General features: G+C 42.1%; 1 protein-coding gene across 6 annotated transcripts in view; it reads left to right on the top strand.

Annotated features, from left to right (window-relative positions):
* The window catches only part of NBEA (neurobeachin), an 842,868-nt gene that overhangs the window by 135,362 nt on the left and 681,062 nt on the right, over positions 1 to 26,444 (top strand). For all 6 annotated transcript variants that reach the window (XM_045015913.1, XM_045015904.1, XM_045015899.1 and 3 more), the window contains exons 3-5: positions 2,134 to 2,234; positions 2,483 to 2,578; positions 14,505 to 14,626. In XM_045015913.1, the coding sequence (XP_044871848.1) occupies positions 2,134 to 2,234; positions 2,483 to 2,578; positions 14,505 to 14,626 (319 nt within the window). The remainder of the gene's footprint in view (positions 1 to 2,133; positions 2,235 to 2,482; positions 2,579 to 14,504; positions 14,627 to 26,444) is intronic.

The raw sequence follows: 26,444 nt of genomic DNA, 5'->3' as shown, positions 1-26,444 counted from the left end.
TTTTTAAATTTATTTTTATCTTCACTGTTCAGTGAGTGAACTTGTGCATTATTAATTGTCCATCATGCAACCTGTGCACTAAATGAGGCCTCATTCACTGCGTGCTCCAATTTTCTCGTTGAGTGCTATAATCTGCTCTTTCAGTGGCACAAATTCAGAGCAAATCCATTGGCTTCAGTGGATTACTCATAGCACACACTGGGGGAATTACAAATGGAACTCACTTCAAAGTGATGCATGGATCTAGAGGACCCTATTCCTAATTACTATGCACCCATGTACCATTCAGCCAGCACACAGGAGGAGGGAGTGGTTCTGTAGAAAAAACAGTGTGTGATCTTGTAATTAGGATACAGTCCTATAACTGTCTCCTGAAAACTTTTTAGGGGCTTTCCTTCAGAGTCCTGCATCATTTAGTATGCATATGTGCATCAAATAAGACAAAGCTTTTTAAAAAGGTATTTGTGTGCACATGTCAGTGCTGTTAGAACATTAGGAAATTGTGTTTTTTTTTTAAATGCTTGAAGTACAATATATAAACTATTCTAACTCAGACAAATCAAATAGATATTAATTAGACCTGTGAAATCACACATCTCACCATTTCCCAGACTGATTTAAAGTTTCCACACCTTCCTGCTGATGTATAAGAGCAGTTTTAAACACAGACAAAACCACACTTTTTAAAAGAGAAGGGTTTTTTTGCTGTCTACAAACTACTAAATGACTAAAAAATGTTCACTCACATTTTCAGAAAAAATAAATCCTGGATACAAGCTCTGAAAAATTTTAGCTCAGAAAGTGAAAGTTTGGTAGTTATGAGCAACTGAAAAAGGCTAGTTAGGGAAAATGTTTAGGGGTCTTTTAGTTATAACTCATCCTATATCCTCCAGCTGTAATGCAAAATGTTCTGGTAAATTGAAGGGAAATATGGTGACCTTCCTTAGCAGCGGAAAAGTTATTTCCCAGGCAGTTTTCTCACCCCAAACCAGCCATGGAAACAGAGTAGGAGAGAGGTGTTCTTTGGAGATGAGGAGGAAGGGAAAAATTCTGAGTTTGGTTAGAACAAAGAATGTTATGGAGAAGGAGATGTCTGGCTACTCTGAAACCCATCAGGATTTAGAAGCATGTCTAAAATATTGGTGGATAAGGGCCCTAGTTTGCCTTAATCTGTTTGGTCTGAATCCTCTGTACATTGGAAGCTGCTCCTTGAAATTGTAACAGCCTTTTGTGTTTTCTCTCTCAGGGCCTCAACTTATACTATCCTTCCTCCTGCTATAATGGCATCTGAGGACACTAATAGCAATTCTTAGAAGTATTGGGCTTTGAGGGAAAGCAAAGAGAGTATGGAAAGAACCAGGATTCCCCAAACTATCTAAAACCTTAAAATGAGCATATATTTTTCATTTTTTAAAAAAAGTCTAAAATCTATTTATTAATCTTGAATGCTCTCTCCTCTGAAAAGTGAATTTTTTTGTTCCTACTATCTGTAGAGGTTTCTTGGTTTTTGAAATACTATAATGGAGGATATGTCGTCTATTAATTATTCTATAGTAATTTTCGTCACTTGTAGTGATGGACTTTAGCGGAGCCTCTTCCCCCCCCATTGTTTGGCATTGCATTGTGGTCATATCTAAAGTTTTCATATTTGGGTACCAAATTAAAGAAGAATGCAGAGAAATTAAATTGCAAGATGATGTAGCAAACAGTTCAAATAATGTTGATGTGTACATCTTAGCTCACGCATGCTACAAGAAGAATGAGGAAACATCCTAAAATGTGCAATACAAAGGTGATAAATATTCAGCAATAGATTCCTAGCCCATTGTGATAAAACTGCAAACAGAAAAGATTGTTTTTGGGTACTTATTTACTGTTTTGTTAAAAACTGGTAATTCTAAAAATGGGCATGTAATCGTATGTGTATTTTAAACATAAATGATTTTTATGGGAAAGATGGACATTCTTTAATTCATATTTTGTTATACTATATTTAAGGAGAGAATTTGATTTTAATATTTGTGAGTAAAGTTTACTTTTAATGAAATTGCCATTTTCAGCTTGTACTTGCAAATAATTTCTTTGACAAACAGTGTAATTCAGAGTTCAGAATAACTTTGTTTTCCTTTGAAGATCTTCTAGTTGATATGTTGGGGGTTCTTGCCAGCTACAGCATCACTGTCAAGGAGTTGAAGCTTTTGTTCAGCATGCTTCGAGGCGAAAATGGAATCTGGGTAAGCTGTGGCCAGATAAAGTATTAAGTGTCAGTGCATTAGTGCCTGAGGTTAATGTAAATGGTCTCTAGAGGCATATGAAATTGATTTTTTATGTTAATTGAATTACTGTTTTAAAAGTTTTTTTAAAAACAGTTTTAGAATTAATTTACTGGTTTGTTTGAAAACTATCCAGTGGCTAATAAAGCTATAGAATACCATTATTAACTGGTTGCATTGACATTTCTACAATTCTGTTGTTTTAACAGCCAAGACATGCAGTTAAACTATTGTCAGTCCTTAATCAGATGCCACAGAGACATGGTCCTGATACCTTTTTCAACTTCCCGGGCTGTAGTGCTGCAGTAAGTTTTTAACCAAAATGCTTCTGTTTCTGGGAACAATAAAATAACTTTCTTGCATGCATTACTTTATCGGTTTGGATATCCTTCTTAATAAATAAAGAAATGAGGAAAACATTACGCAGTATAATTTTTCCAGAATAGACTAGGTCTTGGATGTTTGGGCAAGCTTGGCAGAACTGACATAATACTGAGGTGATACCATGCCTCAAGGTACTTAACATCAAAAGTAAAAGGAGATTTTTTGCATGAGATAGATTAGGAGAGACGTATTGTGGGGCAACATTTTTTTTTAAATAGAAAGTTTACCATAATAGTAAATGATTAAAAGAAGAGGCTGATACTATATAATAAATTGTGTATGGTGCATGCTTGTACACATGCATACACAATTATGATGATGATAGCCCAGTTCTAAATTTTATCATGTGCCTTTAACTGCCTCACCTAAATAGTGTCCACTGAGACTACTGCTAATGTTTTTAAGAGCAAATTGTCAGGGTTCTCCCTCTGCCCCCCAATTGTGTACTATCCGTTTCCCACACTCTCCAGAATACATGTGCCTGAGTCTCATGCACCATCATGGCTTAAATTAGAAGCTGTATGTTGGTGGAAAGAGATGATTCGCAGTAACCAGCTGGAGCAGGCACTCACTTCTGACCTCAAAATGTGGTACTTTTATTCAAGAAAAGCAGCTTTAGATCATTTATACAGGTATGGCTCTCTGAGATCTGTAAATTGGACTCATGGTAACTAAGGTACACACCTTTATAGACTGAAGAATAGGAAAAACAATACCAGCAGTATTTTTTATAAACTCTTAACATATGTATGCTATATATGACACAGAAAAATTAAAGTATGTTGTGGTATGGAAGTTTTGTCAACTCTTGTTTGAGATGACTAGCATACCTCATTTGTGGCTTTGAGAGTAATGCCTGATCCAAATCTCTAATGATAAACACTTTATCCTGCTCCACGCTGTCATGTATACACCATTCATTCATTCATTCTGTGTCTTTGTGTGTTTGTACATATATTACACATTATATATTGTGTATATATAAAATACTGTATATGTAATATTACCCACAAAAATATATTAAAAGAAAATTAGGAAGCTTGTAAAGTCAATCACTCAAAAATTAAGAAATGCCAGAATTAAGGTAGCCTATGCAACCTTAATTTGGCCCCCTTGTGTATATGCCTTAGGGTTACAGTCTCTAATTACATGATCATATACTATTTTTTCACAAGAACACTGCCTCATTCAATGCACACAATGGGTGGTACTCAATAAATGAGCAGCTATTCAATATTTTGTTTTATCCTCATTCAACGTGTGTCCTAGGCCTTATTACTAACCTGCTCTAAATACAGAAAGTATTAACTTGTTCATGTGCTTGTCTATGGTGCTCACCACTATGGTATCTGAGTGGCTCACAAACATTATTTTCACAAAGCCTGTGTGAAGTGAGGTGGGTATTATCCTGATTTTACAGATGAAGAGGTGAGAAAGAGGTGAAGTTCAGAAATATCCACTGATTTTGGGTGTCCAGTTTGAGATGCCTAAGAACTGAGATATTTCAGTTGCTCAGCATTATATAATCCTTTATATGTTCAAACCATATTTCACACTGACTTTAATTGCAGCTATGAGAGCTCAGCACTTGTGAGGCTCCAAGATCTCAAGCTATGCACCCAGAAAATGAGGATAACACAATAAGTGACCATCACTGAAAAGTTTAATTTAACTGACTTGCTTAGCATCACCCCGGAACTGTGTAACAGAGGCAGGGATAGAATCCAGTTTATCAGGGCAGCATTCATCTTTCCCAATCGTAAGACATCCTTTCTCATTTTGCAAACCCTTACCTCAGACACAACACACATTCCAATTTCTGCAACAGATGAAGGAGCGATCCTGCGCACAGCAGCCTCCTTCACTGTGGAACCCTGATTTGTCCCTGCGTAGATCCAGCCTGCTTACTCAATGAGCGGATTTTTTTTAAAAAGCAAATTGAAAACAAACACAAATTTCCTCAAATGGAATGATATTGACACAAACGTTGTTCACGATCAGGGTTAGAACCAGGGGTGGGATGCTTGAAATCACCAAGTGAAAAGCCTCAATTTAAATAATAGATTTTTATCAACTTTTCCATTTGTAACTCAGTTTTAATGGCTATAACTAAATAGTCTTTACAGTAGGTTTGGTACATCTTTTTGTTATTTAGGAGGGTACAACACTATAACTATAAGCTTTTATTTAAGCAATGAGAGAACTTAATATTTTTGCCTTCTTATTAATTGTACTCTTTTAGTATTTTAGAAAATGATGAATCATATGATGATGAATGATATATTGATTATTTACTACATAATTAACTTTTTGCTCTTGATTTGTATCAAGCACCTTTAGGGTGTTAACTGGAATTTAATTAAACACACAAAACAGCATATAAACTTTATTTTTATTAACTGGAAAAAGCCCTTAATATACAGTGCATGACCCATTGTGCCATATTTATAAAGCTTGACCTCAAAAGTTAGTTCTTTTTCTTCTGTTTCTTTATACAGAAAAGCATCCTTTATCTCTCTTGACAAAGGCTCAGTCATGGATTTAACATATTTATTTTGTATTTAAATGTTGTAAGAGATTACAATAAGGTCTTAATGCATTTTATATTAAATTTAGATTTCATTTTTAAACAGGTTTATATTTAAAAAGAAAAATATTATAATTTAAATAATCCAAAAAAATAATTGAAATAAATTATTTTTTAAAAATTTTATCCACCCTGTTAGAACCTTTAGATCCACAGCACAGTCATTTGCCACTTGAGCTAATAAAATAACTGATAGCACTAGTAGGCTGTTGTCCTGCATGTGAACCAGCACTAGAGGGAACATACGCCTTTGTCAGTGGGTTTTTCTGTGTGTGTTTATATATAAAACACACACAATCTTGATGCATTTTGAATAATATTTGGAATGAGGCCAAAGGAGGATAAAAGAATAGTAAGTATGAATAATTATGGGGAAAATTAGGAAAGATTTTATATATATCTTGTATACATAAATAAATAAAAATGAGGATATTATATTTCCTAATATATAAAAATAAAAGGATGGGATTAAAAAACACCTTGAAAAAATGTAATACCAAAATTAAAATCTTTGTTCTGCATGTATCATATTGTTTTATTTAGGGACAATACGGACTTATGTAAGAGAGTCAATGGGCTTACTTAAGAGAATAAGCCCAATGCATGGGAGTATTTGAAGGACCACTCACTCAGGTTGTAATCTCTTCAGGACACATACTTATACTTGTCTTGTTATGTAAATGTAAAACACATAGCCTTTACTTCCAATTTGCCAAGGCTCAAAGGTGGGATAAAATGTATGACAGACTCCAAAATTAGATACACAAAAATTATTCATATGGAGAACCTATAAATGGTGTGGGATTTATTCTCTTGGTGCTAATAATCTTTATTTCTGATGGAAATAATTGGATGGAAAAAGGCTAGTTCTTCGAGTGATGGTCCCTGTTGTTTTCTACTGTGGGTTTATGCATGCGCACCATAGTGCCCTGAGGCAGAGAATTGGAAAGTAGCATCCACTGGTCTGCGCAGGTGCACTGGCTCACCTGAGGGGCTAAATGGATGGGCGGACTGACTGCTTCTCCAGTTCCTTTTCACTGCCACATGGTCTGGGTCAGAATCTTTAGTGTCCACAGCTTCAACTTCGTCCTACAAAATAAAAATCTAGTTTGTAAATAGTTTTAATAGTTTTTAATCTCTAAAATTAGATTAGTGTCTGGGGGGATACCCCTCTCCACCCACTCTGTTCGGGTACCAGACCATGCCCAGGACTCTGGGCTTGACACTCTGTGCTTCTTGCCCTAATCCTTCTCAATCAACGACAATCACCAGAGCTGCCTGTACTCCCTTGGGAAAGCTCTCGTTGCGGCAAGGTGCAGTATCAGTCAATTGTTCGCCAGCCATACCTGAGAAAGGCAGGGTCTTTGTCTCTGCAAATACCTCATGGAGAAGGCCACGAGACCTCAACTGAACCCAGGCCAGGGAAACTCCCCACCCCCCGTGCATTGGCCTGATTCATCAAGGAGTGTACCTCCTGCTGCGAAGTCCAGCTCTGGTGTGGGAAAATCTACCCCCACAGACACCATGGCGGGAAGTTAGGAAACACTCTCATAAGCATGATATTAATTCTTCCTCAAAGTCCACTTCAAAGAAGTTGGACTCGGCTGTAAGCAAGCCTTGCAGCTCAGCCCATGAGGACTTAGGATGTACTAAGTCCCAGAGGCATGACAAGAAAGTCCAGTACCAAAACATGTTCTGTTGGTACATCATTCTTGGCTGCTCCCAAACTCCAGGATGCATCAGCACTGACTAAGTCAGATCACCGCCAACTTCAGATATCACTGGCTCTGATTGGTTAGACAAGCAGAACCCCACTCACACCAGGGAGATCTGAATCTGAATCTGTTCCAGCTCTACAGGATATTTTAGCTCTCCCAGATCTGGAATCCCCTCCTTCATCAGGCCCCTCCATTTCCGGGGAGACAATATGACCACCAAGAGAATCAACCTCTGGAAGGAGCTTATCACCCCTCCCATACACAGAATATACCTCCCCTCCAATGGCATTGAGAGTACCACTACTGGAACTGGAATCGGCCTTCTCCTCATTGGGAGATTTTGAGTCATTGGATGAACTGATCTTTCCTTACCCTACGTATTCACCACTCAGAAGACCCACACACATTTTGGGCCAACCTCCACTGCCTTTAACTCAGAGCTGCAGGTACCCCACGCTATGGGAGCTCCTGCAACCACCTATTGATCCCTCTTACTGGCCATATTGAGGGCCTTGGAACCAGTAACCCCTGCAGAATTGATCCACTCTAAGGGGATGCTCAGATCTGCCCCTGGATCTGACAGAGGAAGAGGAACATTATGCTTCAGATCCGGTGGTTGCACTGGAACCAGCAGGACTGCCATTGACATCTCTGGACGAAATGGTGACATCCACATCCCCTCCCCTATGACTTTAGGCAGTCCCAGAGCCTTCTCCACAGAGTTGCTGGATAGCTGCAGGTTCCCCTTGAGGAGATCCAGGATTCCCAGCACAAACTCCTAGACATCCTACATGCTTCTTGACCCAACAGAATAGCTCTCCACATTAATGAAGCCATACTGGAGCTAGCTAGGATACTTTGGCATACCCCCGCCACTTGCATATCAACCCCCAAAGAGGCACCGAAGCATTATTAGGTGCTGACCAAGGTGCAGAAGTTTTGTTTTCTCATTCTGATCCCAATTCACTAGTAGTCCATGTCACTTCTGAAAGGGCTAGACAGCAACATCCCCAGTCTAGTCCTGCTGACAGGGAAAATGCAGCAGATCCAGCCTCCAGTTCAGGATAGCCAGTTACGGAGCGCTACTATCTAAATAGGATTTCCTGAACAGTGCCATGTTTGAAGAGTTTACTGACAGCCTTCCGCAACAGGACAGAGCTCATTTTCAAGCTCTGATTCACGAGGGAAAACTGATAGCTCAGACTGCCCTCCAATCTGCAGTTGATGCCACTGATACCTCCTCTAGAGCTGTCATATGCAGGGAGTCATGGCTCCATGCATCAGGGTTCCCTAGACAAGTTCTTTGATGAATTGCACCTCTTCAACCAGAAGATGGATGAATCCCTCCATAGCCTGAAGGATTTCAGGGCTGCTCTTTGCTCGGTGCAGATATACACATCTGCTTCTAAGAGGATGTTTACAGTCCATTGACCAAATCTGATATATATGGCTCAGCAGTTCTTCTGTCAGAGACCCCACAAATCATGGTGTGTGTGTGTGATCAAAAGTCCCGCTTCCCAACACCCTCTGCAAAAGTCTCGGCATCTCCGTGTCAGCCTCCACCTCAAAGTTATTTTTGATGGGCATTCAAGCTATGAAACTCTAAGCCCAACCTCCCCCCCACCCCACCATTTGTGGGTTGTCTAACACTCTTTTCAACAATGGGAGTGTGGTAACAGACAAGTGGATGGTGAATGTCATCCAGTCTGGCTATAAGATCATTTGCATCCCTATCTCCTCCAACACCCCTGTACCTCCTCCTTGAGGAGCCATTCTCATGAATATTCTCAAACAAGTAGTAAACTCTTTACTGCAGCAAGGAGTTTTAAACATGTCCTCCTGTAATAACAAGAGAGAGGGTTCCTGCCACCCCAAAAGAAGGATGGTTGGAGACAAGTCCTTGACCTCCACCATCTCATTAGTCAACTCAGATTTTGCATGGTCACGTTGGCAGCAGTAAGGGGTTCACGTCTCTTGATATGAAGGATGCCCACTTTCACATAGACATTCATCCCGCCCACAGATGCTTTCTCAGATGCATGGTAGGCTCTGACCATTTTCAGTACAGAGTATCTATCTGCAGAATAGCGTCATGGTCTCATTGTCTTTCCCTGTGTCAACAACTGGCTCCTTGTTGCCAAGTCCTGCTGGGAGGACTATGCATGAATTTCCATGATGCTACACCTCCTGTCTTACTGGGAATCAGTGTAAACTTAGAAAAATCTGTTCTCACCCCCATACAATCTCTGGACTTCATTGGGGCATCCTTTAAATTCTGTCACCTCAAGAACATATCTGCCCACAGACAGGATCCAGTCCATGAAGAATATCATAGTTCATGTCACAAATAATCCTTGAGTACCAGTCAAGCCATGCCTGCCTTTAAGTCAGATGGCTGCATGCACCTATGTCACCCTGTTTGCAAGACTCCACCTTTGTTGCCTTCAGGCTTGGCTGTAGTCGGTATACTCCCTAAGACAACATTTTGTGAACCTCATGGTGACAGTTCTGGCCAAGGTACTGTCTTCCCTACTACGGTGGACAAATCCTCATCAGGTACGCATGTATATCCCCTTTCTCCATTCCTCTCTGGACAGGACCATCGTTACAGATACATCCCTGTTAGATTGGGGAATCCACATGAACAGTCACTCTGTGCCTGGACGAGGTCAGGATGCACATTAATATCTTGGAATTGTGAGCCGTACAGAAGGCATGTGAGTCCTTTCTTCCGTTCATCTGCGCTTACCATGTCCTTATAATGTCAGAAAACGTTACGACTGTTTTCTATATCAACAAGGAAGGAGGAGCAATATCTGCCTCCCTGTATGCAGAAGCAGCCAGTTTCTGGAAGTGTTAGATCAGCAATAAAATTACTCTAATGGCAGCCTACCTACCAGGGAAGCAAAATGTGCTTGCAGAGTCCTATGGCAGACATTTTGCAGTTGACCATAATTGGAATTCCACTCTTGGTACTGCACAATATTTTCACCCTAATGGAAAGCCCAACCAGGTATCTCTCAAGCAAACAGGAAATGCATCACCTATTGCTCCAGAGGAGCCCTAGGTCATTACTCCCAGGGTGATGCTGGACCAGTTCAACCATGCCTGCCCCCCGCTACTGCTCCTGCCATGAGTTCTACTCAAAATCTGGTGGGACAGAGTGAGGGTCATTTTGCTCGCTCCCTTCTGGCACAGACAGTTCTGATTTCCCAAATTCCTACATATGTCACCCCTACCACCAATCATCATGTTAATGTTCTCCAAGCTCCTGACCCAGTGGAACGGTAAGATCTGCCATGCTGATCTGTGTCCGCTCCACCTCAGGGCGTGGTGTTTGGATAGATATCATCCTTAGAATGTTCATGCTTTCAGCTATATAAGACTTCCTCTCCAATAGTAGAAAGGACTTTACTAGAAAATGTTACCTTGTTAAATGGAAATGCTTCTCTTTTGGGGCCCAACAAAGAGGCATTCTCCCAGAGACTACGGATGTTCTTCCTGTCTTGGACTATATACTATCTTTAAAGACATCAGGTTTGTCCATCAGCTCCTTCCAAGTCCACTTAATGGCAATCAGCACATACCATCCACTTTCTCAGGGCTACTCGGTCTTTGCATATCCACTGACCAATATTGTGGAAAGGCCTAATACGAATCTTCCCACCTATTCAGAAGCCTACACCCCAGAACCTTGTTCTGTCAGTACTCACAAAACCCCCTCTTTTAACCTTTAGCTACTTGCTTCATATCTTTTCTTGTAGCCATCACCTCAGTGAGAAGGATTGGTGAACTTGGAGTGATTTCACCATAACCAATTGATTCATTTACCTGTGTTCTTCCCAAAACTGCATGCTTCTACACAGAAACTAAGACTCCACTCCCTTGATGTTTGGCGGGCTTTGACCGTCTACCTACAGGGATTAAGATGAATCAGGAAATTCCTGAGGCTGTTCATCACTATAGCAGAAAGAGTCAGAGACCATGCCTTCTCCACCTGGAGAATCTCCAAATGGATCTCTGCCTGCATTCTACTCTGTCAGCTATCAGACCTTCCTCCACCTCCCCAATGGGATAAAAGCTCATTCCATCAGAGTGCAAGCAACAACTATGTCATCTCTTCAAGAAATACTACTCCTGAACATCTGTAAAGCAGCCATGTGAAGCTCCATTCACAAATTTACAAGACATTATGTCCTGGTGGAGGACTCTTCTGCTGATGCCTCATTTGGGATGGTGGTACTCTGTTCAGCCATCCTTGCATCATCTTCCTCCTTAGATATCCTTGTCAATCAGCCACAGTGGAATACAAGAGGGACCATCACTTGAAGAAAAGTTTACTTACCTCTAACTGGAGGATCTTTGAGATGAGTGGTTCCTATCTGTATTGCGCTATCTGCCCTTCTCCTCTGCTTTGGATCTTATCTGACTCATGGTAGAGAAGGAACTAGAAAGAGTCAGTCCACCTCTCCATTTATCCTGTCAGTCAGAGGCACGTGGTGAGCCAGGGCAGACCAACAGATACTATGTTCAAATTCTCCGTCTTCGGGGTCATGATGCACATACTGTGGCAAGGCATCTCCTTTATCCTGCCAGACTTATCACCTCCCCCTCTGGCGATGGCGGGTCTGGGTAATCTGCCCCATTCAGGTCAGGGTTTGCCTTCCCCCTTCTATGCTCTCTTGGTCGTATTTTCAGGGTAGGCCTCAGGGTCAGCCTAAGGAGTGATCCTCCACCAAACAAAAAGAAACAGTCTTGTAAACAAAAAACCCCAAGGGGATACCTTTCGTTGCCTCTTTGCTGGTGCAGGGTGTCATCCTCTTGGTTGCCCTGGGATGTCAGTCCTTCCCCTAGCAGGCAATCAGGTGTGGCTGTTTCCCCTATGGCAAGGAGCATAGCCTCTCATCCTGGAGCAGCTTACTTCCCTGCTATCACTAGCCTGGCAGCAGCTTTTGTGTGTGTCTCTCTCTCTCTCTCTCTTCCCCCTTTCTCTAACCAGAGGAGGGGTTTTTTAAAGGCCTAGGGCAGCCCTTAGTTGGATTCAGGTGTCTCTAATTGACCTGAGGTAACCCTGTCTCAGCTAGTAGGGAAGAGGGACTTTAAAGTTCTAGGGCTAACACAGCTACCTTCCAGCAGACATCCAGCTTGACTTTGTCACAATATGTAACCCCACATAACCCCAGATAAGGACCATATATCTTGAATATTCTCCAGTTACAAGTAATCTCCTCTAATATTCTGGGATGTATTAGCAGGGGTGTTGTCTGTAAGATGTGGAAGGTAATTATCCTGCTCCACTTGGCACTGGTGAGGCCTCAGCTGAAGTACTGTGTTCAGTTCTGGGAGCCCCATTTTAAGAAAGATGTGGACAAAATATAAAGAGTCCAGAGGAGAGCTACTGAAATGATGAAAGATTTAGAAAACCTGACCTATGGGGGAAAGGTTAAAAAAACTGGGCATGTTCAGTCTCGAGAAAAGAAAATGAGAAAGAATCTGATAAATCTTCAAATGTGTTAAGCACTTTTATAAAGAGGATGGTGAGCAATTGTTCTACATGTCCCCTGAAATAGAACAAGAAGCAATGGCCATGGCCTGCAGTAAAGGAGATTCAAGTTAGATATTAGAAAAAAAATGTAATTCTACAAGAATAGTTAAGCATTGGAATAGGCTTCCGATGGAGGTTGTGGAATTGGAAGTTTCTAAGAACTGGTTAGCCAAACATCTGTCAGGGATAGTCTAGGTATACCTGGTCATGTCTCAGCACAGGAGGTTGGGCTTGATGACTTCTTGAGGTCCCCTACAACCCTACGTTTCTATGATTTTGTGAATTTTCAACAATAGAATTCAACTTTCGTGGTATATTCGGGACTAAAAAGAGTGACCCCACTCAAAATGGAGAACATTTGAGAGGTGTGCATATGGCATGCTTTTTGATATGTAAATAACAGGCGGTATTCTGTATTTGTGTATAGTAGAGCCTTTCTGGATACACAAGAAGAAACACCCCCTTCCCCAAGGAATTCAGTACAGTTTCACACCTCTCTAACTATAATACTTTACTTGAATTCCCTTATTGTTTGTAGTATCAGATGTTCCTCCTCCATCCCCTCAAAACAAGAAAATAAATTACAATCCCCCATGCAAACTGAGTTTATTACATACTAGCTTATGTCGGAGTTGTGGCAGTTCTAAATCTTTCCCAGGAGGAGTGTCACATGTGATTAACCTATTCTGCTTTTAAGCAGTCCACCAAGTGCTGCCCATTTCTATACTCCCTAATTAGAATACCACAGATGCAAACTTTCTCTGTTAAATTATTGAAATGTATTAATCTTTCCCTGCTCAGGGAATCCTAGTTACTCTAGTTTGTTCAGTAATACATATTTGTTTGCTGTTGCTCATTCCCACACATTCTTCTGTCCCTTGGGAAAATGCACCAAGGTGGGTCTGCTTTGGAGTGGGCAGAGGGAAAGCCTAGTAATCATCAGTGATAAAAACTAAATAATACCAGTGTAAAAATGTTTGTTTGACTAACGTACTCCTTAAAATGACCTTGATAGAACTGAAAAAGGTAAACTGCTTGGTTTTTTAATTAAACTGACCTAATTACCTAGAAAAATAATTCCTTCTATATACTTTCTTAGATCATGTACATAAAGTGAGAAAATATTGTGTTCAGAGAGTTGTACAGAAGGCTGATGATCCCTAATTTCTGTTATCTAGAAATATGCTATATTTTGTTTGAAGAAAGCACTCATAATTGGGGCTTTACCATAATAATCTGTAGCATCATAAACATTTAATTCTGAAAAGCCATTAAAGTGATTTACTTTAGTTATGGGTACCATACTGAGAAAAGAAGGGTTTTATATCTTGTATTTATTATCTCTATACAACAAGCCAAAGTCTTCAGTCAGTCACAGCCTAGCAAATCAAACAATTTTTCATAAACACCAACATCCATGGCACTGCATCAAATCACATCCTTTGATTTCCACACAGGCTACTCTCTAACATTTATTTAATTTTACCCTCAGAGTCACTTATTAAACTTCTCCACTTCTTCACTATATAACATCAATTCCAAGGCCATGGAAACAGCAGTATAGTGTTTTCAAATCCTTAAAGGGCATATTTTTAAAAATTGTATCTTGTTGAATCTTTTGTTGTGTTATCTAGTATGAATAATGTGCTCCTGGCATTTAAATAGATTTTGCAGTTGTCAAAAGTTTAATTTTGTATTTTAACACCCATAAAAGTAATTTACTCCCTGGCATTTTCTACTCAGAATGCTACCCCTTCTGTAAGGTATTCAATATATAATTTAATTGGTTTTATTAATCTCTCCTCAAGTCCTCCATTGATATAATTTATGTAGTTGGAGAACTGAAAACAAGAAAATTTTATAAGAGTAATTAAACATTAAAGCATTTATAGTGCAGTGATTGTCATTTTTGTGTCCTTTCAAAATAGTTGTATTTGATTAAACACTGCAAATCCACATACTTACATTAGTAATTTTTACTGTTTCCTTTTCTGTAGGCAATTGCGTTACCTCCTATTGCTAAGTGGCCTTACCAAAATGGGTTTACTCTTAACACCTGGTTTCGTATGGATCCATTAAACAATATTAATGTAGATAAGGATAAGCCCTATCTTTATTGGTAAGTAACTCGTATATATTTTATTTTGGTTTTCTTGTAAATAGTTAATTGTAAAATACAAATTAGTAGTTGAAGCTCTTTTTTTGCCAGCATTTCCAGAGTTTAATAAATTTTACTTTGTTAGAAAGTTCTCTAAGGTTGTCTATGCTATTTATTTCTTAATAATATTTGAAATGCAACAGTGCAAGCAATATGCCTTTTAGATCAACCGTAAAACACAATGTACTGTGTTTTAAGAATTAATTTGTAAAGAAATTATTTCCTGTCAGTACAATTTGGGGATGTGCCTTTGTAGTGTAATATTTTCTCATCAGAGACATTTAAGGCTCCACTGATCTTCATAGTTCTATGACCTTATGAGAGAAATTTGCTATGCTCTCAGCGTTGCTTTTTACACATTTATTATAGGCTTCTTTAAGGTATTGATGATGGAATGATAGTGTCTCAAAAAGGAAAATGCCTGCTCCACCACCACGTCCTATTAAAAAGATGTAAGCAGTAGTTCCTAATAGTATGCTAACAATGAATGCCTAAAATGGAAGAAGAAATCTTTACTCAGTTTCCCTATCTCTGCTATGAAGAAAATGATGACTCCTTTGTAAAGCACTGTGGATTAATAGTACTATCTCAGAGATAAATGATGGTGGTCGTTTTATTATAGCAGTTAGTATTTTAAATTTATTTTTATTCATTTTAAACAGGTGTTTCATCTGGGTGGTGAAAACATGGGTAAGGAAGAGGAAATCAGTTTGGGTATTTGCTCAAACTATAGGTAGCCTTAGTTGGAATGGGAAAAGATAGACAGTAAATCAATGAATAGGAGAAATAGCCTCAGTGTTAGTGAAAGATCCACAGTGTTATCAAATTCTCCGCATTACTTAGTTCATTGTCTTGTACATTGTATCTTTCCATTTTACTTTCTGCTTCTACTGTTTTTATATCACAAAAACTTCCTATTTAAGTTATAGAACATTCAGCAATGTACATATCATTTCACCAGGTATGCGGCTTCCCCCACCCCCATACCATCACACCCACCAAACAAACACAAACAAAAAGACCGTTCCTACACAGTATCTGAAAATAATGTATTTTTTATAGTTTTCCTTACTGATCAATGTATCAAATATTACTATTTGTTTAAATCTTCTGCATATTTTGGATAAATATAAAAGGGAAGTTTTAAAGTTGTTTCCTATTTGTCTTGACTTTCCATAAGTTTATAAAATAGAAAAAGTGTAACAATAGTCAATAAATCAGGTATGGAAGAGGGCACATTAGACAAGTAACCATAAGCAACATTGATATTTATGTGGATGTATCTAGTAAAACTATATGTAGTCATTTAGGGCACAAAAACTTGTGGGAGTGCTCAAGTGAAGGAAGGATGACTGGTTCAAATAGAGTCCTTTTTGGAATGCAGACTAGGATAGATAGGGAATAGCTTGATTTTGAGGAAGAGATTAGGTCACTTTTCTCAATCACACTCTGGATGAGAAATTTCCTTTAATTCCCCAACCTTCCTTTCTTGTTCATCATTAGGAGCAGTTTAACATTGGGACTCATCACTTCTACTCAGCTGAACTCTTTTTAAACTGTAAGCCATGGGAGAGGGCTTATCAACCTTTTATTTTCTTCAATCAGCCAGGGATAAACACACATGCATAACACTAATAAATAGGAGCAGGGATACTTAACATGCTTAACGTATCCCTATCAGATTCCACCCTTGCAAATAGAACAGACTTCAGTAGTCCAATTAGTCTGAGAATTAGTCTTTGCATCAGAATGGGAAGTAATTTATTCAGATAGGAACAGACCCAAGGCTGCAGTTGCAGATGAAGTTGCGGGGTCTTCCTTCTCTGTGCCACCCCCTATTGATGATAGAGCACACCAGGACCTACTGCAGAGGACTGTCCACAATATGGGGCTCCAGGCTGAGGAGGTGGTTGAGTCGGGGACCCAATGGTTGATATTTTAGCCCTTGAAGGGTCATCCAGGGTAATACTGACCCTTATAAAAACCATTCAAGCCACCGCAAAATCTCTGTGGCAAACCCCTGCCTCCATCCCCCTGACAGCCGAGGAGGAGATGAAGTATTTTGTACCCCTTAAAAGGTAAGAGTACTTATTCTTTCACCCGCAGCCCTGCTCATTAGTGGTGGCGGCGGTAAACGAGAGAGAGAGAGTTGGGGCAACAGGGCCTGACTCCCAAGCCAAAAGATTCCAAAAAGATGGATCTCTTTGGCTGGAAGGTCTACTTGACTAAAGGGCTTCAGCTGAGGATCGCTAACCAGCCGGCAATCCTCAGCAGATACAATTGTAATTCATGGGACTCCATGATGAAATTTAAGGAGCTTGTGCCTTCTGACTCTAGGCCAGAGTTTGCAGTTATAGTGAGGAGGGCAAGGTGGTGACATGGACCTCTTTACAGGCCTCACTGGACGCTGTGGACTCAGCCGCGTGGATCTTGTCCTCTGGCATAGCCATGAGGAGTTGTTCCTGGCTGCAGGAGTCTGGACTCCCTTCCACCACCCACCACAGTTAAACTATTCAAGACCTGCCTTTTGATGGCACGGGCCTGTTTGCAGAGCAAACAGATTCCAGGCTTCACAGCCTAAAAGATTCACAGGTGACAATGAAATCGTTGGGCATGCACACCCCTGCCATTTTAAGCCCCATCCTCCGTAGTGCTTCTATCCTCCTTGTTCCAGGCAGGACTTCTCCAGGAAGCAGGGCAGGAATGGCAGGTGCAAGCCTCCTCATCCTCCACCCGGACAGGGCTCGACAAGGCCATTGTTGGACTCTAAGCAGGCCTTTTGAAGACATGCCTGGTGTTCATGCACCAGCCAGCAAACCGGATCCTTCTCTCTTCTTTCTCAATCATCTGTCCCACTTCTACCATACTTGGTCACAGATTACTTCAGTCTGGTGGGTCCTTCACATGCTGGAAGTGGGATATTCTCTCCAATTCTGCTCCTCCTCTCCCTCCCACCCACTTTCCCCGTCCCTCTTCAGGGACCCTTCTCATGTGCATCTCCTTTATATAGGAGATCCAAACGCTCCTCACTGCAGGAGCATTGGAGGAGGTTCCTCAGGAGCTAAGGGGCAAGGAATTCTATTCCTATTATTTCCTAATCCCCAAAGCCAAGGGAGGGTCTCAGACCCACCCTCGATGTGCAAGGCCTCAAAAGCTTCATGGAAAAAATTGAGGTTCCGCATGATTTCATTAACTGCAATTATTTCCTCTCTGGATCCGGGTGAGTGGTACGTCGCCCTCGAACTCAAGGACACGTACTTCCACATCTCTATAATTCTTGCCTACGGACGATTCCTCAGGTTCGTGATCAACTACAACCATTACCAATTCATGGTCCTCCCCTTTGGCCTGTCAACGGCCTCCCAAGTGTTCACCAAGTGCATGTTGGTCGTGGCTGCCTTCCTACGCTGGAGGCAGGTGCAGGTAAATCTATACCTCGACAACTGGCTGCTCAGGGGATGCTCCAGGGACCAAGTGGAGAGAGGTCAGCTTCATAAGGTCCACCTTCAACAGGTTGAGTTTCCTACTCAATGAGCACAAATCAATCCTATCCCCGACACAGAGGATAGAGTTTATCAGAGCAGTGTTGGACTTGGGCCAGGCCAGGGCATCACTGTCAGAGGCTCCTTTTTGGTCGATGGCAGACGACATACAAAGCCTCAAACAGTACCCTACTACCACAGCGAGGGGTTGTTTAAGGCTCCTTGGCCACATGGCAGCATGTACATATGTGGTACAGCACTCCAGGCAGAGGCTCAGGCCTCTCCAAGGTTGTCTGGCCTTGGCCTACCATGCAGGGTGCGACAGCGTGGACAAGGTGATCATCATTCCTGTGCAGGTTCTCAAGTCTCTACACTGGTGGCTCAACCCTCAGGATGTATGTGGGGGAGTCCCATTCAACCAGACCCAGCCTGCTCTATCCCTAGAGACAGATACGTTGGCAGTGGGATGGGGTGCTCACCTGGGAGAACTACAGACCCAAGGTCTCTGATCACAGGACAAGCTCTCACTCAACATCAAGCAGTTGAGAGCAGTCCGATAAACATGTCAAGCTTTCCAAGCCCAATTGTGAAGGAAGTGCATGGGTGTCATGACAGAGAACACGACTGTGATGTTTTACATCAACAAGCAAGGTGGGTCTTGTTCCTCTCCCCTGTCTTTGAAAGCCCTTGAGCTGTGGGACTTCTGCATAACCCACTCTATTCACTTGGAAGAGGCTTACCTCCCAGTTCTCAGAACAAGTTGGCGGACTACCTCAGCAGATTCTTCCACAATTACGAGTGGTCTGTCCACCCGGACATAGTACACAACATCTTCCAGAGGTGGGGAGTTCCTCAAATTGACCTGTTCACCACAAAGAGCAACAGAAAATGTCCTTGATTCTGTTCCTTCTGGAATCACAGTCTGGGCTCTCTTGCAAGCGCGTTTCTCCTTCCTCGGACAGACCATCTGTTGTATGTATTCCCATTGTTTCCACTCATCCACAAGATTCTGCTCAAAATCCACAGGGACAAGGCAGTGGTCATACTGGTACCACTGGCCAGGCCTCACCAGCTCTGCTTCACCATGCACCAGGAGCTGTCAGTGGACATTCCAATCTCATTGCCCCCGGTTCCGGACCTGATCACCCAAGAGTGCGGTTGGCTTCATCATCCTGACCTCAAGACTCTTCACCTCACCACTTGGAAGCTTCATGGCTAAACCTAATGGAGCTCATGTCTTCTGAGTCTGTTAGGGAGGTCCTACTTGGTAGCAGGAAACCCTCCACCAGGGCTACCTACCTGGCCAAGTGGAAAAGGTTTTTAATCTGGTGTTCTCAGGGTTGTGCTCATCCGATGGAGGTGCCCAGACCACTTATCCTGGACTACCTACTACACTTAAAACAGCAGGGCCTCTCAGTATCGTCTCTCAAGGTCCACCTGGCACCATTTTGGCCTTCCACCGGGGGCAGCTGGCCATTCTGTCTTTGCCAACCCGATGGTCAGTTGTTTCCTGAAAGGTCTGGACAGGCTATACGTGCATATTAAGGAACCAATCCTAGTGTGGGAGCTCAACCTAGTCCTTTCCAGGCTAATGGGACCCCCATTTGAACCCCTGGTGAATCTACCTATCATGGAAGGTGGCCTTCCTAGTCACCATCGCTTCAGCAAGGATAGTGTTGGAACTTAAAGCCTTAACCTCTGGCCCTCTGTATACCATCTTCTATAAGGACATGGTGCAACTTAGGCCTCACCTGGCTTTTCTCCTAAAGATTGTGTCCCAGTTCCACTCCAGTAGGAAAAATGTCATGGTTGGTCTTCTGCCCTAAGCCTCATGCAGATAGTCGAGAACAAAGGCTAAATTCCCTGGACGTTCGAGCGCTGGCCTTTTACAAAGAAAGCACAAAGCTGTTCTGTAAACTGAACCAGCTGTTTGTGGCAATCGCAGACTGGGTGAAAGGCCTCCCGGTCTCGTCACAGAGGATTTCATCGTGGATCATGTCCTGTATCCGGGAATGCTACGAGTTGGAAAAAGTACCGGCTCCTGCACCAATGTGCACTAGAGTGAAGGTCTCCTCAGTGGTATTCCCAGCCCAGATCCTTACTCAGGATATCTGCAGGGTGGCGACGTGCTCCTCAGTTTCTTCTGTCATCTCTCACTGAAGATATTAATAAAACCAGTGTATTTTATCATGAATGAAAAAGAAAACTTTAATTGTATACATTTATTAGTCCATCAAGTTCTTCTTCATATGGGCATACAAGAAAGTAATTGTCCTTCACAGGCAGGAAGAATCACAAGATAAAAGGAATGTGGTTAATCAGGCAGCAAATTTATTTATTTATCTGGAAACTATCCAGCAATAACTCATAAAGTGCAGGTTATCATTGCTGGGTTAAGAGATTATGGAAATGGGGTTGTCTTCTTGCAGTACTAGACGTTAGGAGCCCCAACCCCATTCCTCAAATTCTGCAGTGGATGCCTTCCCTTAAATCTACTTCCAGTTCCAATTTATAAGGGAACCGGAGCCTCTGTAGAATGAGTACTTAGAATCATAGAAGATTAGAGTTCGAAGAGACCTTGGGAGGTCATCTAGTCTAACCCCCTGCTCAAAGTGGGACCAATCCCAACTAAATCATCCCAGCCAGTGCTTTGTCAAGCCAGGCCTTAAAAACATCTAAGGATGGAGATTGCACCACCTCCCTAGGTAACCCATTCCAGTGCTTCACCACCCTCCTAGTGAAATAGTTTTTCCTAATATCCAACCTAAACCTCCCTTACTGCAACTTGACACCATTGCTCCTTGTTCTGTCATCTGCCACCACTGAGAACAGCCTAGCTCCATCCTCTTTGGAAGCCCCCTTCAGGTAGTTGAAGGCTGCTATCAAATCATAAGAACGTAAGAATGGCCATACTGGGTCAGACCAAAGGTCCATCCAGCCCAGTATCCTGTCTACCAACCAGCCAATGCCAGGTGCCCCAGAGGGGATGAACTAATAGGTAATGATCAAGTGATCTCTCTCCTGCCATCCATCACCTCCCTCTGACAAATAGAAGCTAGGGACACCATTCCTTACCCATCCTGGTTAATGGCCATTAATGGACTTAACTTCCATGAATTTATCTAGTTCTCTTTTAAACCCTGTTATAGTCTTAGCCTCCACAACCTCCTCAGGCAAGGAGTTTCACAAGTTGACTGTGCGCTGTGTGAAGAACAACTTCATTTTATTTGTTTTAAACCTGCTGCCCATTAATTTCATTTGGTGGCCCCTAGTTCTTATATTATGGGAACAAGTAAATAACTTTTTCTTATTCACTTTCTCCACACCACTCATGATTTTATATACCTCTATCATATCCCCACGTAGTCTCCTCTTTTCCAATCCCCCCTCACTCTTCTCTTCTGCAGACTAAATAAGCCCAGTTCCCTCAGCCTCTCCTCATAAGTCATGTGCCCCAGCCCCCTAATCATTTTCGTTGTGCTCCGGTGTTGACCAGAATTTTATGGGTTAGTTGTTATGGCTCGTCACTGAACGCATTTGACCAGAAGATTTATAGGTTCTTGTCCAATTCAGACTGCAGGTTATGAGAACTCACAGTTCTATATCAGGAGAGGACTCTCGGGGTACCTGGCAAAAACACTTGCACTGAGGACAATACCAAATTGATAAAATCTTTGAGATTAACAAAAGAATAGTAAATGCTATGAAACTTATCACTGCAAAACAGTAAAAGAATTCCAAAACTCCTGGTGATAACATTCCTATTATAAGTACCTTAACTTAAGATACTCAAACCCTTCCTTGAGGACCCGGTAATAGGAGGTGAAGGACCAGCCTTACTCCTGGCATGCCTGATAACATGATGGTGCTGGCTTCCCCAATAGTTAGGAATGTTGAGTAGTTACACTATACTGCACAAGCTGAGCTGATAGCGTGATAGAAGATAGAATGTTAAGTAGATAAAAATATAGTCTATAGAGCTAAAGACTAAAAGAGCATGAAGAGCTAAAAGAGCGCTCTAGACTTCATCCTTACGAAGTATTTTATAGGATCCTGACGCTATGTAATTCAGGCCCAATCTACTATACCCAAATCTTATTTCCGTACCCTAAGAAATTTATGGGTACCCTTATCCTGTATGTTAGTGGATTATGACACTTCCTCTCTCTATATTAATAAGGATTATCTCACTCCAAAAACTGCCAGTCTAGGCTATCTTGTCAACTTCCAGGTTGCGGTATACCCTGCGGTTACCAGCTGGTTGTAGACTCAAGATAAACCTCTTCAGTGTTGGGTATAGTTCTTCCCTTTGGTTCCCCAAAGTTCGGGGACCATTCCTATCTGTGCCAAACGTTACCACTTTTTCTGCTGACTTACTCTTAACTGATTATACTTATCGCTATTTAGTGGATTTTACCAGATACAGGCCAGTAGGCTTCTTGCATTTTAGCAAAACTACATATAATTATTAGGAAACACATATTATATGCCTCAACGCACAAATTCAAAGGAATTAATACTGATAAAATATAAGAATAAAATTGATTAATTCAGAAAGAGAAACATTTGATACAGGTGGTTGGATTAGTAGGATATCATAGCTAGCAAAATAATCCTATGGGCTACACCGGTGGACTCTCTCTCCAATTTGTCGACATCCTTTCTGTAGTGGGGGCCCCAAAACTGGACACAATACTCCAGATGTGGCCTGACAAGTGCGGAATAGAGGGGAATAATCACTTCCCTCGATCAGCTGGCAGTGCTCCTACTAATGCAGCCCAATATGCCATTAGCTTTCTTGGCAACAAGGGCACACCGTTGACTCATATCCAGCTTCTCATCCACTATAATCCCCAGGTCCTTTTCTGCCGAACTGCCCCTTAGCCAGTCAGTCCCCAGCCAATAGCAGTGCATGGGATTCTTCCATCCTAAATGCAGGACTTTGCACTTCTTGTTGAACCTCCTCAGATTTCTTTTGTCCCAATCCTCCAATTTGTCTAGGTCACTCTGGACCCTATGCCTACCCTCCAGTGTATCTACCTCTCCCCCCAGTTTAGTGTCACCCATGAACTTGCTGAGGGTGCGATCCCTCCCATCATCCAGATCATTAATGAAGATGTTGAACAAAATCAGCCCCAGGACCAACCTCTGGGGCACTTCGCTTGATACCGGCTGCTAACTAGACATCGAGCCATTGATCACTTCCTGATCTTGACGATCTAGCCAGCTTTCTATCTACCTTATAGTCCATCTATCCAATCCATACCTCTTTAACTTGCTGGCAAGAATTCTGTGGGAGACTGTATCAAAAGCTTTGCTAAAGTCAACGTATATCACATCCACTGCTTTCCCCATATGCACAGAGCCAGTTATCTCATCATAGAAGGCAATCATGTTGGTCAGGCATGACTTGGCCTTGGTGAATCCATGTTGACTGTCCCTGATCACCCTCCTCTCCTACAAGTGCTTCAAAATGGATTCCTTGAGGACCTACTCCATGATTTTTCCAGGGACTGAGGTGAGGCTTCGGTCTGTAGTTCCCCACATTCTCCTTCTTCCCTTTTTAAGATGGGAGCTATATTTGCCTTTTTCCAGTTGTCCAGAACCTCCCCCAATCATGAGTTTCCAAAGATAATGGCCAATGGCTCTGCAATCACATCAGCCAACTCCCTCAGCACCCTCAGATGCATATCCAGCCCCATTGACTTGTGCATGTCTAGTTTTTCTAAATAGTCCTGAACCTGTTCTTTCATCACTGAGGGCTGCTCACCTCCTCCCCATACTGTGCTGCCCAGTGCAGCAGTCTGGGAGCTGACCTTGTCTGTGAAGACTGAGGCAAAAAAAGGATTGAGTACTTCAGCTTTTTCCACATCTGTCACTAGTTGCCACCCCCATTCAGTAAGGGTCCCACACTTTCCCTGACCACCTTCTTGTTGCTAACATACCTGTAGAAACCCTTTTTGTTACCCTTCACAGCCTTTGCAAGATGCAACTCCAGTTGTGCTTTGGCCTTCCTGATTACACCCCTGCATGCTCAAATAATATTTTATACCCCTCCCTAGACATCTGTCCAAGTTTTCACTTCTTATAAGCTTCCTTTTTGTATTTAAGCTCACCAAAGATTTCTCTGTTAAGCCAACCTAGTCACCTGCCATATTTGCTATTCTTTCTGCACATTGGGATGGTTTGTTCCTGTGCCCTCAATAAGATTCCTTTAAAATACAGCCAGCTCTCCTGGACTCCTTTCCCCCTCATATTAGCCTCCCAAGGGATCTTGCCCATCAGTTCCCTGAGGGAGTCAAAATCTGCTTTTCTGAAGTGCAAGGTCTGTATTCTGCTGCTCTCCTTTCCTCAGGATCCTGGACTCGACTATCTCATGGTCACTGCTGCCCAGATTGTCATCCACTTCTATTTCCCCTACCAATTCATAGAATTGTATAAGATTAGGGCTGGAAGAGACCTCAGGTGGTCATCTAGTCCAACTCCCTGTTCAAAGCAGGACCAACCCCAACTAAAACTAAACTAAATTCTTCCCTGTTTCTGAGCAGCAGGTCAAGGCGAGCAAGGTCCCTAGTTGGTTCCTCCAGCACTTGCACCAGGAAGTCGTCCCCAACACTCTCCAAAAACTTCCTGGATTGTCTGCGCACTGCTGTATTGCTCTCCCAGCAGATGTCAGGGTGATTCTCATCCCCCATGAGAACCAGGGCATGTGATCCATAAACTTCTGTTAATTGTCTAAAGAAAGCCTCATCTACCTCATCCTTCTGGTTTCATGGTCTATTGCAGACGCACACCACAATATCACCCTTTTTGCTCTCACCTCTAAACTTAATCCAAAGACTCTCAACAGGCTTTTCTCCAGTTTCACACTGAAGCTCTGGGCCTTTTCCTTCAACAAGGAGGATGGATGAGAACATGACTTGCACCTCAAACTCCTTTATCCTTCTTCCCAGAGGCACATAGTCCGCAGTGACCAGCTCAAGGTCATTCTTGGAAGTATCATTGGTGCCCACATGGAGAAGTAGGAAGGGGTAGTGGTCCAAGGGCTTGATCAGTCTCTTGATCAGTGACACTTTGTCACATCCTGAATTCTAGCTCCATGCAGTGAACATCTGCCACAAAGAGGCACCAGCTATTAGTTTGGCTGACTTCCCTCCACCCTCCAGTTGTGTTCCCAGATAGTTCACAATTTCCTTCTTCCTTCAAAAATATATCTGCTCCCCTGTTGCAGAGGTACACCTCATATCCCTTGAATAATTCAGGTACCAAATATAATCGCATACAAATTTGGCCACTTTCCAATTCACCCATATTCTTCTTATTAATCATGTTTATTACAGTAGTGCTTAAAGACCAACCAAGAATGGGTATCCATTGTGGTAGGCACTGTACAAACAGAATGGAAGAGGTCCTTTGCCTGCATCATGCAGGCTAATCAGGTCCTTGCTATATCCTTCCCTGCATTATTTTAGAGCGGTTTACAATCACACTTGGGGAAAGATCCGGGATCTACCCCATATCGGTTTTTTGCCTTGATTAAGCCAACCCCTTACAAAATCCCTAGTAATTTTTGCTCGGTGTACAATGGTGATTTCAAGTGACTATTTCCTGGTTGTCAGAGTGTAAGAGAGGCATCAGCTGGTCCTAGAGCATATCACTCCTGCCATACCAACTCAGAATCACCTCACCATGAAGGCCCAACTGTGAGTCTCTCCAAGTGAATTGACTGACTGTCTGCAATGCATAATACTTTGCCTACAGATCCAAACACTCACCGTCCTGATCTGTTCCCATGCCCCCAGAGCATGTACGGCCATCTATGCTGAACAGAGCAGCCTCACTGCTGAGGCCTAGCAATTCAACTTCCGAGAGGAATTGTCCACTTGTCTGTGGGCCAAATAAACAAACAATATTGTGCCCATATATCATCACCTACTCATGTGACCTTTCACTTGATCCAGAATGAATGGATAAATAGAAAGAATTTACCACATATATACCTCTGGAGTATTTTCCCTGACAGGGGCCTCTATACCCTTGTATGCATTTGAATGCCACCATGGGCATTATTCATTGGGCTCCTATACTGTAGATATAATTCCTCCAATCCTGAATGAATGGGATCCCAATTCACTGAAGAATATGCACTTTTTAATGTCATTATGAACTTAAATTTCCTTTTCTAAGGTAACTCCCCTCCCTGTGAGGAAACTTGCACCAACAGCCTCTACAGTAGTCAGATCCGTACTACTTTGACTGAGCCTTCCATCCCAGCCTTCCATCACTCTTGTAATAGT

The sequence above is a fragment of the Mauremys mutica genome, chromosome 1, assembly GCF_020497125.1.
Source record: "Mauremys mutica isolate MM-2020 ecotype Southern chromosome 1, ASM2049712v1, whole genome shotgun sequence".
Taxonomy (NCBI): Eukaryota; Metazoa; Chordata; order Testudines; family Geoemydidae; genus Mauremys; species Mauremys mutica.
Note: the sequence above shows the minus strand (reverse complement) of the source record. Positions and strands in the feature narration are given on the sequence as shown.